The 19,144-nt window shown below is 37.8% G+C and overlaps 1 protein-coding gene across 9 annotated transcripts in view; it reads right to left on the bottom strand.

Annotated features, from left to right (window-relative positions):
• CYRIB (CYFIP related Rac1 interactor B) overlaps positions 1-19,144 on the bottom strand; it is a 123,823-nt gene that overhangs the window by 17,261 nt on the left and 87,418 nt on the right. For 7 of the 9 annotated variants that reach the window (XM_090283358.1, XM_090283356.1, XM_090283357.1 and 4 more), the window contains 2 exons: positions 11,645-11,727; positions 4,597-4,718 (listed from right to left, as the gene is read on the bottom strand). In XM_090283358.1, coding sequence (XP_090139484.1) covers positions 4,597-4,718; positions 11,645-11,717 — 195 coding nt within the window. In that variant the 5' untranslated portion in view covers positions 11,718-11,727. Of the gene's footprint in view, positions 1-4,596; positions 4,719-11,644; positions 11,728-12,603; positions 12,687-19,144 lie in introns of all 9 variants that reach the window. The other 2 variants (XM_090283363.1, XM_090283364.1) reach the window with 1 other exon arrangement.

Raw genomic sequence — 19,144 nt, 5'->3', positions numbered from 1 at the left:
TAATCAATAAAATATACTTAAAAAAAAAAGTATTATTCTGGAATCCAAGTTTCTCGGGTTTTCCTGAATAAAGAAGGCAAAAACTAATTTCAAATCTGAAGGGGGAAAAACTAAACCACAATTGACAGACCCTAATATAATGTGAATAGGCCTTTTTCTATGCCCAGTCTTTCGAACCACAAGGCAATCTTTTGTAAATATAGAATGTTATTCCCAAAGAAATATATTTTCTTACTTTCATCTTTATGGAACGTAATGCTTTTTCCAACAACCTGGTTTGTTTGCTTTCTCTGACATCTTCAAACAAGCTAAACACACCGCCTGAAAGCTGAGACTCAGAACCCAGGCGGTGGTGTGCGGGCTGCTTATCAACATTACCAGGAGGCACCGACAAGTTCAGATTTCCCCAAGGCACTAATATGCTAACTCCATCTACACAAAACCAAAAAACAGGACGCAAAATAAAATTGAAACTAGGTAAAATTCAAAAGATGCTCTTGAATAAATTAGCTATGAACTAAATAAATGGGCTATATATGGTTTAAGCAATTTGCTTTATTTATAAGCCTGCCATTATACTCAATTTTTCTTGATTTAATATTAAAATTTTAAAACAATGCTTAAACACAAGTCTGAAGTAAATCCCATTTATGGAACTATCCAGAAATATTTTAATGTTAAAAAAACTGACATTACAACAGGTAACAGTCTTTACTTCATATTATAATAATGAGTATTTCAAAGGGACTGTGATAGTACCGCTGTATATGAAAAATCCTTTCAGCCTGAAGCCCCATCTCAGCTGTGTTTTATAGCAAGTAGTAAAAATTTGTTTATTTATTATTCAGGAAATGAGCAGATGAAAATTTTAAGTTTGTTTCCTCCTCTTTAGAAGCGGATCCAACTTTTCTTGCAAGGATCTAAAAGTGACTTTCTAAATATCTACTCATTCTATCAAATGCTCTAGCAAATGTCACCCGCTGTCCTAACTGAGTAGTTAACCATTTCCCTGCCTTGCCAAGATTTAGAACTGAGGACAGTTGCTGCTCTTCTATGACGACAGTTTATGGTTCTCCTTAGAACTCTGAGCTCTCCTCCTTTCAGAGCAGTGCCACTGCTGTTAGAGTGTTGGTACAGCACCGTATGTGCTCATGTGCCAAGGGGGCTTAGTCAGTGTCAGTGGGGAGGTCATCGTGACGCAAGCATTCTAACTCTCATTTGCAAAAATGCTGAAACTGTTAACAGACATCAAAACATTAGTGGAAAGTTCTTATTTCCATCTCCAGTGGTTTATCCTAGAGAATAAACTTTATTTAATAGATTCTATCTTAAATCAAATTTTATTCTATTTAGAGTTGTTAATAGAATGCAATTCCAACAAGAACGTGTGTAACCCCACATCAGCAGCACGGTAATAAAGGCGGACTCTCAGTCCACGCGCCACGGGTCATGCGCTGCGCTGGTCACGTGGATTATCTAACTTTATCCTCAAAACAACTCTGAGAGCTGCTTCCACAATTTTGCTACCATGAACAAGGCGGTGGTAAAATCTATCTTCCTCTTAAATGACAAGCCTTTTGGATAGCACTTTCTAAAATGGAGGATTCTGCTGCAAGAGTACAAATAACTATAGATCTTATTTTATACACAGCCACACGGACCTCCAAAAAGACAAGTATTTTACAATACCACTTGCATTAAGACTACCCATTTTTTCACAAACCATACTGAGCTTCTACCGATTTATTACTGTATTTAGTAAAACCTCTCAACAGTGATATGCAGTTATTAGCAAATCGGAACATTTTTCTATTGTCAGTGCTTTTTCAGAGGTAGAATGCTTCTTCTACTAAGTCTACTAGGGCCTCATATTGATCCATGACAGTTATGTTGGTTATATCTCTTTTTTGTATATTTGGTATATAGACAGCTTTTATTTGTACCTTCATTTCTTAGTTTAAATTGTCTACTATTTGGAAATACTTTCGGCTTATATAGTTAAACCCAAACATCAATAATACATTTCTCAGTGAAAATTTCTTCAACTTCTTGAATAGTTACACATTTATCCCCCATCTACAGAAGATTTAAATGCTGTTTTTAAAAAGTTTTCCAGCTTACGTATTTCATATCTATTTTATTTACCTGCTTCTCTGCCCTTAATTCCTTTATGCAACAGTTTAGTCGTGGTTCCCTTACACTAAGTCTCAGAGCCTGGACAGGGGGATCTCTTACCGCTGGTTTTGACTCCCGCCTGATATTTTAGTGTTCCTCGGTATTATCTTTCTATAGAAACTCTTTTTAAGACTTTGAGACCTTTGCTTACTTCCCCAGGCGCCCAGCGGTGGGACACTCTGAGCGCGCTCCTCAGGACGGCACAGCACTGCTGCACGCCCGGCGCCCTGCAGAGCTCCGACCTTCTGTCACAGCGCCAGCAGCTCTGGTCTCAGGGCCCTGCCAGCGCTCTTGGAAATGACCAATGTATCAACTTTTCTGTTATTTTACTTCCTTCTAGAAGATTACAACTGAATGTTTTGTTTCTTTTTTTAATTTTATTTACTTATTAAGAGAGAAAGGAAAGGAGGGAGGGAGGGAAAGAAACATTGATAGAAGAGAAACATCGATCTGTTGCCTCTTGCAGGCCCCCAACCAGGGACTGGCCCACAACCCAGACATGTGCCCTGACCGGGAATCAGACTGGCGACCTTTTGCTTTGCAGGATGATACTCAAACAACTGAGCCACTCTGTTTACGGCTACAATTGAATCTAAATATGCATTCAATTATGTCAACATAATATTATGGGGAAAACACTTCCCACGGAGAAACAAAGTAACCCTTCCACTTGGGAAGTTTTAAAAAAAATCCTAAGAATTCTCCCTTAAAAAAAAATCAGATAATAATATTTTTTCTTTATTGTTTATGAAGACAACTGTAACCAGCTGATAAGAATTCAGTTACAGAACAAACTTTAAAGAAGTCTAATGATATAACACTGATGAACAATTTAAAGTAAATTGTAGCACTACTAATTAACAGAGAGAAACAATGAAACAGTTTTAGAACAATTTGTGAACTGGTATGACCTCTAAGGAAAGAATATCTTACCAATTAGTAAATTAGGAGCCTGCTTAATCATTTAAATCTTCCACAATGTTTGATTTTTCAAAGTATGTTTACATGTTTAGAGACCTTGACTTTCACAGAAGTGGTTTCATGCCTTTATTAACTGAAATCTTGAGGTCCGACTGAAGCTAATGGTGCTAGGTGCTGTCAGCACAGAAATTAGTAAGAATCAGGCTTCCCCTCCTCAAGCTGGAGGGACAGAAACATTTGGCACAGAAACATGTGCCAAATACTAGGACAAAGGAGAAAGGGGAAGGAGGAGGCCGCTGGGTTTCAAAGAGGGACAGGAAGTGAGCAGGAAAGAAAATAGGAAGCAAAGGAAGGGCACCTTCCAGACAAAACAAAGGCAAGGAAGCGTGCATGTGCGGGACGGGCCGTCCAGGGCACAAGCGGTGAGGCCGGGACTCACACCGTCTGTGTTGCGCCCTCAGTTAATGACATCACCGACTGCTCATCTAACTCAGCAACCACGGAATCACTGAATGCGCCTGATAGTAAATATCCAGTCAGTCACCAAAACCTGTGGCCCCAGAGCCCAAAACATTTCTTGAACCGTCATCTTCTGGTGCCGGGACTTACTTCTGCCTTCCCTAGTCCTCCAAACGCCATCAGAGAACCAAGCTGGATGTGAGCTGCAAACCCAGTGGACGGACCCTTGACAGTCTGCGCACTGTTAGTTATGAAGAAGGAAAACAGGAAAAGGGGTGGGGAAAACGAAGAAACGGAGTATGGGGGACACCTTCAAGAAATGTGGTAATGGGAAGGGAAGCTCGGAGGTTTCTCCAGGCGGCACCGAGCGGCCGAGTATGTCCGTGCTGGGAGGAGAAGGCCCCCGAGAGAGAAAACACAGATGTCATTAAGAGGAGAAGTAAAGAAAAGAGCAAAGTTCCAGAGGAGGCTGGAGAAGAAAGGCAGAGCAGCCAGCCTTGGGAAGGAGCAGAGGGACAGAGCTGCTTCTGAAAAACAGAGGGAACAGGCAGAGAGGGAGGGAAGGGAAGCGGGCTAAGTTCCGAGGCGGGGAGGGGAGCGCTGGGAGCCCACACCCACGTTTGCTCTGTGGTGGAAGGTCACCAGGCAGAGCCGGAGGAGTCCAGACCACAAGACGATTTCAGCGTTTCCCCAGGAAACTCAGGAGGAGCAGAAAAAAATAGACTGGCAGGACAAGACCGCCCAAGAAAGGCATGTTCTCTCCTCCCCTCCGAAAAAAGTGCCAACAGCCCCTCTCCATGGATACAGTACATTTCAGGCAGTGAGAGCAACAGTAAAATAAATAAAATTTTCTTCTATACACATAAATCACATATTTGTAGAACGCTGTTGCTGTTTTGTTTCCACTCTTGTATCTTGTAATCACTTTCAAAATAATGCAAGTGATCTTCCTTAAATACAATTCTTAATATGCAAAAGAATCCTGAAGTACAGAAAGCGACAGATTAAAAAGTGGAAAACAGTAAATGTCCATTGATTTACCTCTCGTATCTCATGGCCAGCTCCTCTGTATGACTGCAAGTCCTCCAAGATGCCTTCTGCATCTTTTAATACTACATTCACCTGATTATAAATTTCCTTCTCAGACTCTGTAGGCTGGGCATCTAAATAGCAGGAAAGCACAAGAAAATTCACAGTCACATGGTTTTTTTAGTACACATATAACTCTAAGCAATCCAAATTTCTAAAGATGACTAATATTTTATTCAATGCTAACTTTGCACTTCTTAGAAAGGGTAATTTTTTCATACTTCTACACTTGAATAACTAGCCTCAAGTTTGTAAATATCACAAAGAAGCAAGGGAACACCAAACATGAGTATTTATTTTAGTTAAAAATCACAACTTGGTATATTAAGTGAACTTGAGAATTATAATTCAAAATTTAAATTGTGATAGCATTAATAATCGCTTTTTCATTATAATCATCACTATCAGAATGATGGTAAATTCATGAGTAATGATCTATTTTAATGCAACAGAAATAGAAAACCTACTAATATACCTTGCTATCTATGGTAAAAGACTGAAATGAATTTATCCTACTATAAAGTTCATTTTAATGAATGAATGTTGATATAAAAAGAATAGTTTTTAGAATCCAGGGACCACTTTAAATGCTATACCAAGGAACTTCTCTGCTGATAAACACAAGGTCAAGATTCCTGCCCACGAGTTAAATTATGAAACTGCTCCAGAATTAGTGGGCTGCTGAAAGCTATATACTTTAGGCTACAATACCATCATTTCGATTTTTAAATAATAAAGTAAAAGCTGAGTTCCTACATCCCTGAAAATCAGTGATGAAAAAAATGAAGAAAAGAATTCTAGTCATAAGCAGCATGATGAGGAACACAAACATATGGGTATTTCCACCACCTGCAGTGTTAGCCACAGAACATATGTTAATGTGACTATATCTACATGTCTCTCTGCTAGACTCGAGGTAACAGAAATTCTGTTTTTAATAACATGGTCATTTGTTTCTCTAAGGATAAATCTTTTTTATTTAATACATTTCTTTGGGGGGAGGATGAGCAGTCTGTGAGGAAACTGAGTTTTTATTAAATCTTTCCAATTAGGCCATATTACCACAGATAAGGCATAAAGCACTTAAAATGGCAAACACTATAATTACCATAATGCTTTAAGAGAGGAATTGTACTGGAAGAATTTCTCCATGCTAAAATTTTCTCTTATGAGAGTGAGGAGGCAGACAAAATTTATAATATATGAGGATATTTCTGATAAATCTTTGTTTACCAATCATATAAAACTAGTACCTGAAGTTTTCTGACCCATGTCACCTCCCCACAAATACAAAATGACCTGTTTATTCCTCTCCTTAGGAAAGTTAAGGAAGCTTAGCTCTCATGTGAAACTATAACTCCAGATGCCTAAATACTGTAACTTTATTTTGCGCTTGGGGCAAGTCATAATTCAATTCCACCTATTAAACCTGCCAACTACTCAAAAACATACCACATACTTTTTAAAATCAACAATTACAGCACCAAATTTTAATTTCAACATACTTAACACAGTACTACAGAAACAATAATAAAGTAACATTTACATGCAAAGCCAACTTAAGAATTTGTGTTCACCTATCTGTTCCCTACTGTTCAATTTCTTTTCATAAATCACGTATTTTTTTAATGAAAATACTGTGACCAACTAAGCACACAAGAGGAGCCAATTAAAGACTGTGACCAAGGCTACAGAAGTATCACTAGGAGCAAACGCTGATATTACAGCTAAATGGTTTTTTAAAATTCAGAATTTGTCATTTAGCAGTAATATCCTTGCATATTTAGCCAGACCATATTCTCCACAGTAACAGTGAGACACACACTTTTTAAAAGTACACCTCATAACTTTTATACTTACACAGGTGCAGTAGAGAAAAATACTTATGTGCAAAAATAGCAATTTTAAACATTTTCATATGGACTGTGAAACTACAGACATAAACATCAATAGTAGACACATATCAGTTTAAATTCATGAAGAGGGAATTCATGACAAAAGAGTATTTTGATTTATATCAAAAGGTATGTATAAAGTGTGCAGGTGCTAAACTACGTATTTTTGGTGTAGTGACTCGTTAAAAGAAGAACATGACACTGAGACTCACATACAAAGAAACATTATCAAATAGATTTAAATAGACCTTGAAAGTGATTAATAATTATTAGATACCAATAAACTTAAAAATAAAGAAGATTTCAGTTTCTCCTAAGGGTGGAAAAAATATCCAGCACCACATGATTAAACATTTTTGAGACTGTCACAGGGAAGTCACATTTATAATTTTGAAAGCTGCTGAAGACTGCTGCAGAAATGAAGACAAACAGAAAAGAGCAGACAGGGAAGCACTACTTTACTGACAGCAAGTCATGCAAAAGGGGGAAATACTAGGGAGAGGAAAAGACTATATAAAAGAAAGCATTTGTTCAAAAAACAGCATCATATAATGCACCCAAGACTTGTCACTTTGACTTTTCATAGCAAATCATGAAAAATTTCATTAGTTGAAGAAAAAAGCTACCACTTAGCCAGCTAATCAAGGACATTCGTTTGATTGCGGAAGAACATACCCACTACCGAGGGCAGGCACGGCCATTACCCTTCAAGCGTACTGAAAGCTATCCACGGGAAATTACTGCATGTTTCAGGTGCTCTTACTGTTGGAAGGTAAATTTATAATATTTAAGTAAATTCACACTACTTTCCTATAAAAGTCACGGAAAATAATAGCTAAAACAGAAGCTGTTATGGAACAAAAGGAGGCAATGATCATCTACAAAAGAAAAAATGGCAAATCATAAAAATTATAATTGTGATCAGGGGTCTATCTGCTTTAATCTTGCATTTGCTCATTCGATAAATATTTACACTCTATCTCCATAAATTTCATCAAGGCAGGGACCTCAACGTACAGTACATGCCACTGTATGGTATAACTCAGTACCTTGATTTTCTGTAATAAATATTGATTAAATGAATGAAAGGTACAGAGATATAAATATGCCTCCAGCATGTGTCAAAGGACACCATTATGCATTTTTAACTTTGAACAAATAAAATCCTACTCATGTTAGAAAAAAACCTGTAGGAAAATGCCACCAGAATAAAAATATTTCAAAGTACAGGGTTAAAGCAACAGAAAATATACAAGAGGTAAAATGGAAAATGAAATTAGACTAAAAAAGACGGTATCAATATTTTTAAAAGATGGACAAACAGGTAACACAAAAGACACGAGAATTAGAGGAAATGTGTGACTAAATGGAAAGGCAGTAAAACAGTCAGAGAAAGTAAGGTTCTGTTTCTCGGTTACAAATATCCACCCATGTTTAATCTTCTACGTTGGTCTACCTGAAGATACATAAATCAAGATTAAATAACAAAAACTGAACTGTTATCATTTAGAAAGCAGCTATTCTAAGGTTGGGAAGAGACGAAAAAATAAATAAAATCTCTCACCTCCTTAGAACCACAACTTCGTAAACTAATACATTCAGGGGTAAGCAAAAGTAGGGTTACAGCTGTAACACAAATAAATAATAATACAAGAATGAACTGTGTCTTGCGTACTCAGGACTCTAACCCTACTTTTGCCCGCCCCTGTATCCTGCTTATTCAGGCTAACAACCTGTCGTTAGAAAGAGCAAGAACCTAGCAGTGTCATTATAAAATAAGAAATTCCAAGAACTAGAAGAAGCTATACATGCCCCAACTCAGTGCTCTTTATATATGCTGCCATTAGCAGAAGTGCTGCCAAATTTTATGGGGCAGATCTGAGCTTACATATTAACTGAACCATTTTTAAAATAAAACCTATATAGGTATAACTTGTTTTTGTTTATTTTAAAGACCCTCTTTCTGGTACCTCAAGAACAGGTAACATTATGTTTCCGTGAACACAGATGCCTTAAGGCCTTTGCACATGTTCCTTCTACGATGTCCTTGACTAAATTTGTCTGAAACATTCTAATTCGCCCTCCACAACTTAACGGAAATGTCACCATCAGAAAGTCTGCCATGAGGCCCAGTCTACTAGGTAAAGTTAATCCCTTCCTGATCTATACCTGGAATGGAAATTATGTAAAGATTACTACCTTGCATTTCTATCTATTTTCCTAGACTGGGAGCACCCCAAAGGCAGGGGCTGCATCTTAGTTATCTTTGCATCCCCAGCACCTGCTTGTCGCCATACAGGAGGCAAGCGATGAATGTATGTTGGACTGAAGTGAAAAACAGCACATGTGTGCACATGCAGAAGTTAAGGGAGTAATGATTTACGGTAAAGACAGAGTCTTCATTTTGTAAACTACAGGACTCCACTAACTCTTGTCTAAAATGGTCTAGAATAGTTCATCTGTACTCCGCCTGACACAAAATGCCAGTATGTCTGTATGGAGCTATTTCTATAGTTGCCCAGTCACGATGATACACTGAGCTAGGTTTAACCAATTAGAGTAATGGAAACAGCAACCCTGAATTACACTGGTAGCCTGAATATTACTGTTCATCTAGAAATAAACAATGTAGTACTAAATACTTTATGTAATAAAAGAATGTAAGCTGCATTCTCTTTAATCATAAGGAACGGGCGAATCAACTACGCTGACCATTTTGCGTCTGGTATGAAACAATTCAGAAGAGGAGCCATCTGATGGGCTACAGTCACTGTAGTAGCCAAATCATAAGGTAAATTTTTATGAATGCAAACTTCCAAAAAGACAAGTGAATGGCAGAGAAAACTGATAAAGAGAACTCTACAGTCAGAATCAAAAGAAAACATATTTAAAACATCTAAACAAGAAATAACAACAGGCCCTGGCTGGGTGGCTCAGCTGGATGGAGCACCATCCCATAAATCAAAGGGTTGTAGGTTCAGTTCCCAGTCAGGGCACATACCTAAGCTGCAGGTTTAATCTCCAATCAGGGCACATATGAGAGGCAATCACTCAATGTTTCTCTCTCACATTGATCTCTCTCTCTCTCTCTCTTTCTCCCCTCTCCCCCTCAAATCAATAAACATCCTTGGGCGAGGATTAAAAAAAAGAAGAAAGAAAGAAAGAACAGGCAAAAACCCTGGCTTAGTACAATATGCTTTCACTAAATTTCTCGCTAAATTTCATTTTTAGTATACCAGTAAGTGCCAAACCAAAAGTTCTACACTGGCTGATATAAGCAATAAATACCATTCTTTAATTTATATCTGCCTTTAAAAAGTTAACACTTTGTATGTAGCTCTTCATTATTGGTAATTGTTATTATTAGCAATTCTAACCTTTTCCTGCCACTAAAGTAGCTTTTAAAATTTTAGGGATAATGATCCAAACCCACCTCATATTTGAAAACCAAGACCAAATAATATTTTAAACACTACAGTAAATTCATGCTTCTCACTTGACCACAACATAATGCTGGATTTATAAAAAGATCAAGTGCCAAGTCTTGAACAAGATCTTGACTGTATCAGAGCCAAGATTCTGTAAACGTAAGGAATTTGAGACAGAGTAAAAAGGAGAAAGAATAGCAGAAAAATATACGAGACCAAGTTCGAAACAGATGCAAATAAACTAAAATACAGCTTTAATGTAAGTTGCCTCATCTGAAACAATAACCTTCAAGTCAGCAATCTGCTCAACATCCCAAAGCTGATTAAAATTCATGCTAAACATGCACTTAAAACAGCCTTGTTAAATTGTTGAGAAGGGTCAAGAAAACCGATATTTATTTAACTACACATTCCCCTAAAAACCCAACAATTTATTATGGTCCTGATATTGACATTACTACTCTTTGCTAGCCTGCACATAGTGCCCTATTAACAGAACACTGATAGGAATGTAGTAAAAGTAAAAATATATCAGAGACCACAAATATTCCATAAAATGGAGAAAAGTTATAAATTAATGTGTTCATATGAACTGTCCTTAAAGAAAAATACACAAATTATTCATGAAGTCGAATGAATTGCATATCACATAACCTAAACGGAAGTCGGTGAAAAATGCAACGGCCCCCTGAGGATTTATTTTAAGGGACTTATTTATTTAGTTTTTTAAATCAGAAAAGGTCTTAAATTTGAAGTATTTAAAAATCTGCTCAAATGTTTTAACCTCAGGTGATAGTGCAGGGGATGACATGACTCACAATCTGAAGGCTCTCTCTTCACCCTTTCCTAACAATTTTCTGATAACCAGTTAAAATAGCAACATTCACACGAAAACACCAACTTATTATCATTGTTCTTGATTTGACAACCAGACAAGCTAAAGCAGTACTGACAGCCAAAAGAGCAAAAGCTTCCCAGCATGCATGGAGGCGAACGACACTTACCTGCCACCCTTAGACCACATTACAATAGGCCATGCAACGTAAAACAAACAGAAGGCAAATTACTTAAAGGTCTGTGAACCCATTATTTTTCTTTTTATTTAGAGTTAGAAAAAAAATTAACTCCTGAAATAAATACATATAAGTTTAAATTTTCAAATTAATTATGTGCAAAGATTAAATAATTAAGGTTCACACTTACCTTTTAATATTATGCCCAAATTACTGAGCTGTGAATGGCCTTCATGAACAGTATTACAATACTTCATGAGGTACAGTCAATAGTTAGTTTTTCTCAACTGCAATAATTTCCCCAAATATTGCTTCTATTAACAAATTGTGAAGTAGCGTTTGTCCTTTACACCAAAATTTTTTCATAGAAATGTTTTCATTAGAGAATCTCAAATGTTCTCCTTAGAGATCTCAAACTGTAAAATAATGTTCAACTGAGAGATATGAATCTCTCATAAAAATTCAGATAACAGCATTTTATCACAATTTAGTCTATAAAATATGATTTTCAGTTCTAGAAGGCACCAAAAATTTTATTCAAACAATTCATAGCTCAGTCATGCAAAGCAGTTAAAAAGATGGCAAAATGGAAACGTTCATTTAGTGCAAGACAAAGGCAGTCTACTGCAGGCAAAGAGAAATAGGTATAAAATCATCTTCTCACTTTCAAAATCAAGGAAAAAATTTGGCCCCTGCTCAAGGTCTGTGCATGTCAAAACTTTAAGAAGATTCCCCATGTTAAGGTACCTGTCAAGACAAGAATAAGAAAAGAGAAAATATCCCTTTATAAGAAAGAACATCGGAAATTTATTTTTTGTTTAAATAGTAACAGGGAAAATGTTCATTAGGCCATGAATTCGTCCTTCAGGTTACACAGCCTGTGCTCTGGCAGACAGCAAACCGGGCGCAGCGTGTTGGTATGTAGGACCTAGAGGTGAAATGTGGTTTTCCTGTACACAATGGCACAACTGTCGCTCTAGTTCTTCTCAAAATTCTCCCAAGACAAGTTTCATTAATGGCCTTATAATGAAAAATTCTTTAAGTATTCCAATAGTGCTAGTATTCTGAAAAAGAAATTTCTGATCAAGAATTAGTCACATGTAATCTTGCTTAAAATTGCACTGAAAGAATAATTTATTTCAAAGCCAAATACCGAGAGTTTTGGCCACAGCTCACCTTTGCATTTCATCTTTAAATAGCAGAATATTAAACTTACTTCCCATATGCCATGAAACGAAGTACGTATTTCTAACCAAATTGGGATCAGTCATTTGTGGAGGCTGTTTAGGCACACCCCTGGCGTTCTGTAAGCCGCCGCAGGGGCAGGGCCGGGCCCCGTCACCAAGGCATACTATGAGAATGTTCATCATAAGGCAGCTTGCTTCATGGACTAATGAAAGGACAGCGCTGGCTACAGACGCAACATGGTTTTAGCAAATGAAAAACTAAAGAATTATACATATGATGGTGATGTTTGCCTACGATTAAGAAAAAAATCATGCAAACTTTGACTCCCCATGTTTTATTAACAAATATTCTGGCTGGCCTTCACTGCGGTGTGAGTATAATTAATCTTTCACCTTTACCAATATACACCAGCTGTGAAGGGCTAAAGAGACTTACTTTCAAAGTCCAAGAAAAAATGTGCTGCATTGTGGTCTATGTCCCTGGTTAGCACCTTAATGAGATTACCCATGCCAGCAAACCTAAAAATAAAAATGGCAACATCATTTAGTTCCAGTAAAAAATGTTTGAGCAGAGGCCTGGGATTCGGCAAAGGCTGGCTTGCACATAATCACCAACAGGTGCAGGTTTATACGCTCCTGGCGCTGAAAATTTGGAACAAAAGCACAGTTGGCTCTGAGTTTACAACTCTCATTCCTCTTTTGCACATTATCAAAAAAGTCACATAAAGCAAGACTGAAAAAAGATTAGATTTTTACATATAACTTGCAATATTTACATTTGATTAATCTATACTAGTGTTACTCCTTTAAAATGTTTGAGGCAAATATTCTTAGTTTAAATTAACATCAAAAATAGATTTCTCAAGTAAGTACATACTGAGACCATATTTTTAAATAGTAGGAATATTTCCTTCTGTAGATCAAACCTATTGGGAATACAAGGAAGACAGAATTCAAACCACATTTAACCATTAAAAACTTAAGGGAGTTATCAATTAATGACCTATTTTAAAATTTTTACCACACATAAACCAATTATTTCTTTATCTTCTATACTCCAAAGGTTAATCAAACATTTTATTATTTAACTCACAGACTGATTATTCAACAATATTAACTATATACAACTATATAGAATATGTACCTTAAAGGTTAGCACAGCAAACCAGTATGAAGGGAACCAACAATTACCATAACTTAGTACGTTTGCAGAGGAAAAATAGTAAAAATAAGGTACTGGCATAAATCTTGCCCAAGTATCGCCATGCCTCAGTGAGGACAGACGTGGGGGGAGGTGTCAGGAACACCAGGAAGCCAGGTTCAAACCTGAAAGTTGCAATAGCTATAGGAAAGTCCCCTCCCCTAACCTCAATACTTTTCCTCCAAATATGGAACTGCAGACAAATATAAATGAAACAAAAAAGAAAGTAACAATATTTTTATCAATGAAAGGAGGCGCCTTATTACTCATCCCCATTATAAGAAGTTAGAAAAGTTACCATTTCTGGCCGTCTGTGCTCATGCCCGCTTTCTCCCTACTCCCTGGACAATGGTCTCTGTCCCTAACTTTACACTCCACAAAGGGGAAATAATAGTATATGTATAACAGTTAGCTGTTAGGTTGACACACACATTTTTTAGAAAATGTTAAAAACAATCTAATTTTTCAAAGATATGGTAAATAATAAAGGGCCCCCTCTCTTTCAAACCAATGGGAGAGGCAGGCTCTGCCTTACTTTTACTATCAAAATCCCTATTACACAGAATTCCACTGGGAAGAGTTTATACAATGTCATCTTAATTACCTTATACATTATAAAAAGTTTCATAATATCAACCCTTTAAAAAAATTGATTAGAAAGAAAGAATGGGGGTGGGGGGATCAATTTGTTGCTCCACTTATTTATGCATTCATCGGTTGATTCTTCTATGTGCTCTGACCAGGGATCAAACCTGCAACCTTGGTGTATAGGGAAGATGCTAATAATACCAACCTTTTATATGTGTGGAAACTATAAGCATTGTTCCAAAATCATCACATCAAAGTAAGTGCCTCAAATTGGTTACTAAATTTATTCAATAAATTTTAGGAACCATTTAGAAATAGACTACTTCACTGCTTTAATTTTTAAAAGCTTTCAAATACGATTTTAAAACACACAAATTCTGTCACTAGCAAGAACTGGGACCAAATATGCAAAGAATTACCTAGGGTACCAAAATGCCTCCTGCAGACGGTGGGCGGAATGCAGGCTGGAGAAAGGCTGCGCCTGGCTCTACAGGGAACAAGGCAGCACAGCATCTGCTGTCAAGAGTTCAGTCTATGGCATCAAACCAGAATTTCCACTCGGGCTTTCCCAGCTGTCTGACCTGGAGAAGGCTCGTTAACTTCTCTGGGACTTGTTCTCTTCATCAGTAAAATATACATAATCACAGAAACTAACTTAAAGGATTAGTATGAGAGTTCAATGAGATTAAGCACTGACTTAACATGTCCTGACACACAGAAAGCATTTAATAAATGTTGGCTGTCCCTGGCACTGTAATTCAAAATCACAAAACAACTTAAAAAAAACACTAATGGCTCTATATCTTTTAATACAAACCAGAGTTTTAAATTTATCAATGAATGTCAATGTTATGAATCAGAGTAAATCACAAAACCTACTTCTAGCTCATTTTGGTCAAGCACATTGCTGAAATGCTGTCCTAAAAATCAATCCTGGGAGACCATGAGCAGGTACAGGAAGGAGGGAGGAGGCAGAGGTTCGTTTCCTTACCTTTCCACTTGTAAGCACACGGCTGATCCTCAGGGATATGGTGAAACTAGCCTCGTCCGTCTGCTCCCCTTCTCCACGCCCCCTCCACTATTCAGTCCTTTCAAGACGACCTCACCTCATGTGACCCTACACCTCACCTGCTTCCTACCTGGTTCTGACCCCTCCCCTCTCCACAAGAACGCAAAGATTTAGCACTTCTTAACCTCCTCAACACAAATAACAGACTCTTAGTTTGAAATGGCCCAGTTTATCCAGTACAGGTTTCTCAAACTCAGTGTTATTAACCACACAGACTGTGACAACTGAAAATGACGTGATACTGCCAAAAGCCCGCTGGGGACAAAGTCACCCCCGGGTGAGAACCACTGATGTAGTGAAACAGCAGGCCATTGCAGGAAGTCCCTCTGCCACATAGCACGCAGGAAAGGTGCTGTGCAGGCAACCATGTGTGTCTCTGAACAAAAGCTCATGGAATTTTTCAAAAATCTGAAAACAGTTCATTATACTATCCGTTGTCATAACTTTTTTATAAAGATAAACAACAACAACAACAAAAAATTAAAACCACATCCCTGTCATGCACTGTAACTCTTCAGCCCAAACCAAGCAGACGACCCCCCCTTCAGTGTGGCTGACTTCAGTGAGTACGGCACAGCGGCCAACTGCCAGCTTGGTGGGTGCCAGAGAGCCCGGGGTTCCAACGCTAACCGGGCCGCTTCCTAGCTTTGCGACGTCAGTCCAGGTTCCTGACTTCGCCGTGCCTCAGTCTTCTCATCCTTAAAATGTACACAATAATAAAACAGCCCCTGCGGAGGGTTCAGGCACGCATGAACGGCTAACTTCAGTGCCATGCCTGGTGCTGCGCGTGCCGCCACTGCTATGGCCGTCGGAGAGCCCGGCTGAGCCAAGAACCTGGGGAATGTGAGGCTCCCCAGGGTGTGGCGGCCTTGCTTCCTGCCACAAAAGAACGGCGCCAATTTGCAGTGGAGGGTCACAGAAAGTGTCCCAGAGTCACTAATTTCTGATTCCATCTGTTCCCAAATTCCAGCTGCCATTTCCCTCAGGGTAGCTGCTAAATTTTCTTCTGGTTTTAAGACACCCTAGTTCTTCCAATCAATTTCCCCTTTACCTGTTGAGGTGAGCTGGGTTTCGGTCATTTGTATCTAAAAAGAGTTCTGACTAGTAAGACTTCTAAGTCTCAGAGGAATAAATAAATCTGATACAAAGGATAACAAAGTATATAAAAAGATCTTTCAGATTATACACAACTTGGTCCAAAATACTACTGATTTATTTTAGAGGCACTATCTCAAAGTAAATGATAAATACATTTAGAATAGTAAACTGCAAGTCTTACAATCTGAATTTAGGAGGAAAAGCTAAAGAATTTTCTTTCAAAATTACTTTTTATTGTAATCCTTGGATTCAAACTAAATATTATAAATATTTACAAAGTAATCTAAAAAGAAATTTAATACACAGAAACCAAATACAGTTTACTTCTAGTGTAATATTTCTGGTGTAATTTTGTGACAATGAGCTCTTATATTACATGTTTGTTTCAAAGTTAGCAACTTATCTGGAAAGGAAAACGCTCTTCCTGGCCGGTAGTCTGTGGAATGTATTTGAGCTCACAAAAGGCACTTAATAACTGTATTAAACCATTTCCCCACAAAGCATTTAAAGTTTCCTTAATTAAAATAGAACCAAAAGAAACACAGCGATACGCTATAGTTAATATACTATTTCTAGGCAATTCCTACAAGATGTTGTTACTTCATTTACTCTTTTAAGCTCGAGGGCTTTATAATGCTGTGCCCTCTGCCTAGAACACGAGTCCCAAGGATGCTCCCATGGCCACCTTCGGTCCATCCTCAGGGCACATCTCAGATGCCCGTCGCAGCAAGGGCTCTGCCAACCTGACCCGTGGCAGCTGCGCCCCCGAGGTCCCTCCGTCCTCTGTCACAGCTCTCACTCACCGCTTCAGCACGGAGAGCACAAACTGAGTCACTCTGTTCTATTTGTCTGGCGTCAGTTTTCTCCACGTGCAGTTCAGAAACAATAACTATTTCTGAGTCGGGGATGAGAAGGAAGAAAAACTCATTAACACATGGACTCGCTTCACTATAAACTGGAGTTTCTTCAACTTGGCATTATTAACATTTGAACCATACAGTTGTGTGTGTGTGTGTTCTGTCCTGTGCATTGTAAGATGTAGGGATCCTAGAATGTGTGTGTGTGTGTGTGTGTGTGTGTGTGTGTGTTGTCTGTCCTGTGCATTGTAAGATGTAGGGATCCTAGAAATAACATTTCCAGCTATGCCAAATATCCCCTACGGGGCAAAACTGTCGTCCCCTCTCTTGCCATCCCGCGCCTAGAATGATTAGTTTAAAGTACATCCTGTTTTTCCTAGTAATTCTGCTACATGTCTCTAGTCAATCTACTCTCCCACTCTGCCAGGTAGCCATTCCACAAGGCTTTTTAAAAAATTTCTCCTCTAACCTCCGACAATCTCTCCATCCTCACACACACAAAGTGACTATACTACATTTTTTACCAATAAAAGAAAGAAAAAGCATCTCCTGGCCTAAAATATTCTGCCCAGGGGTCATCAAACAAGCTACTGAGCTTAATTCAGGTCACTGCTCAATGAGACCACCTCAGAGGGCTTCTCCACCAGTCCATCGATCTCTCCCCTCTCTCCTCCGTCTCCTTCCCAAACTGATGGTTATCATTCCTCTGATTACCCATCTTCCCCTTCCAGGTAAACTTTAGGAAGGCAGGGTCTTTGTTTTAGATACCTCTCCATCCCCAAGTCCTAGAACAATGCCTGGGATATTGTATAGGTAGTTACGAATGCTTGTTAAGTAACTCAGGATTAGACATGCACACAGTTGTTTCAAAGAGGTGAGAGGAAAGATCAAAATAAATATTGACAACTGAAAACTCTGAGTTGAATATTAAGGCCTTAGAATTTAGAAAGAGTTCACTGCCTTCCCAAACAGTCTCTTTCCCTCTCCCTCTGTTTGTCTCTCTGAATAAAAGCCATAAACTTTATGTACAACTATTAAGAATTTTTTTAATGTTAAATATTACGGAAATAAACTAACAGATAATATGAACATCAAGAAAGTTCACAGTTTGCCAAGGTAACTTAGGAAGAACATAATAATATCCTTCTACAGCCATAAATAGGCTCCAAAATAAAATAAGAATGGAGACTAGCCTATATCATACTTCTGATCTTTATAAAACTGAACAGCATTCATAACATTAGGCAAAATAAACTTTAAAATGTGGTTTTAAATTTCACTTTATTTCCTTCAAAAAAAATTCCTATCTGGGAATTTTTTCACATCTTCTGAAAATGAATTCAAAGAAGCAATGTCAATTCTGCCCCCTCAAAACTTTACAAAGAGGACACACTCCAAAATTAAGTTAACATCCATTATCATCCTCAACACAGATTAACTGAGTAAAGAATGCAAAGAAATATGATTAAGTATTAGAGAAAAAGGAGATGCTAAAAACATACTTTGTTCTAATAAAACTTCAAAGCAACAGATTTCATAAGAATATAATTCCACACCTTCCAGTTCATGGTGGCTAGGCATGTATGGATGTGAAAGAAACCTATTAAAATGAGCAGCAGAAACGGCCAGCCATTTCTAGTGAAGAAAAAGAAAACTATCCAAGCTCTGAATCCTTGGCAAAGAGGTCTTCTAGAAAGTATGGTACTGTAAAATGTTCCTGAATTATACTGTTGTGCCTAAAAATAATACTTCATATTAAATATGCTGTCTTTTTGTCTTAAGATATTCACACTTGTAGAAACTACAGGAAGTCTTTAAAATTGACAAATTGCTGGGCTAATGTGAAATTCAGCTATGTTTCTGCTTTACTTGTCTGCCAAGAAATGTCTGGTTCTCATACAACATGTACTATGAATCTGAAGAAACATTAACAGAATGGAAAATCAGCCCTGAAAAATATGATACAATTTCCATGGACGATGGAACACACATGATGAAGGCCAGGAGTGACTGAGGAGCCACTAGCTCAACATCTTGTTCACACCCTTCAATTGTGTTTTCAGAAACTATAATACAATGTGATATAACGAAATACATTTGCATGAGCAAAATTATAGTGAATCACTTTCATAATTCTCCTTCCAAAGACAAACTACCAGACAGA

This window comes from Furipterus horrens, unplaced genomic scaffold (genome assembly GCF_987537825.1).
Source record: "Furipterus horrens unplaced genomic scaffold, mFurHor1.1.pri manual_scaffold_7, whole genome shotgun sequence".
NCBI classification, from domain to species: domain Eukaryota; kingdom Metazoa; phylum Chordata; class Mammalia; order Chiroptera; family Furipteridae; genus Furipterus; species Furipterus horrens.
The sequence above is the reverse complement of the archived record's forward strand: the minus strand, read 5'-3'. Positions and strand labels throughout refer to the sequence as shown.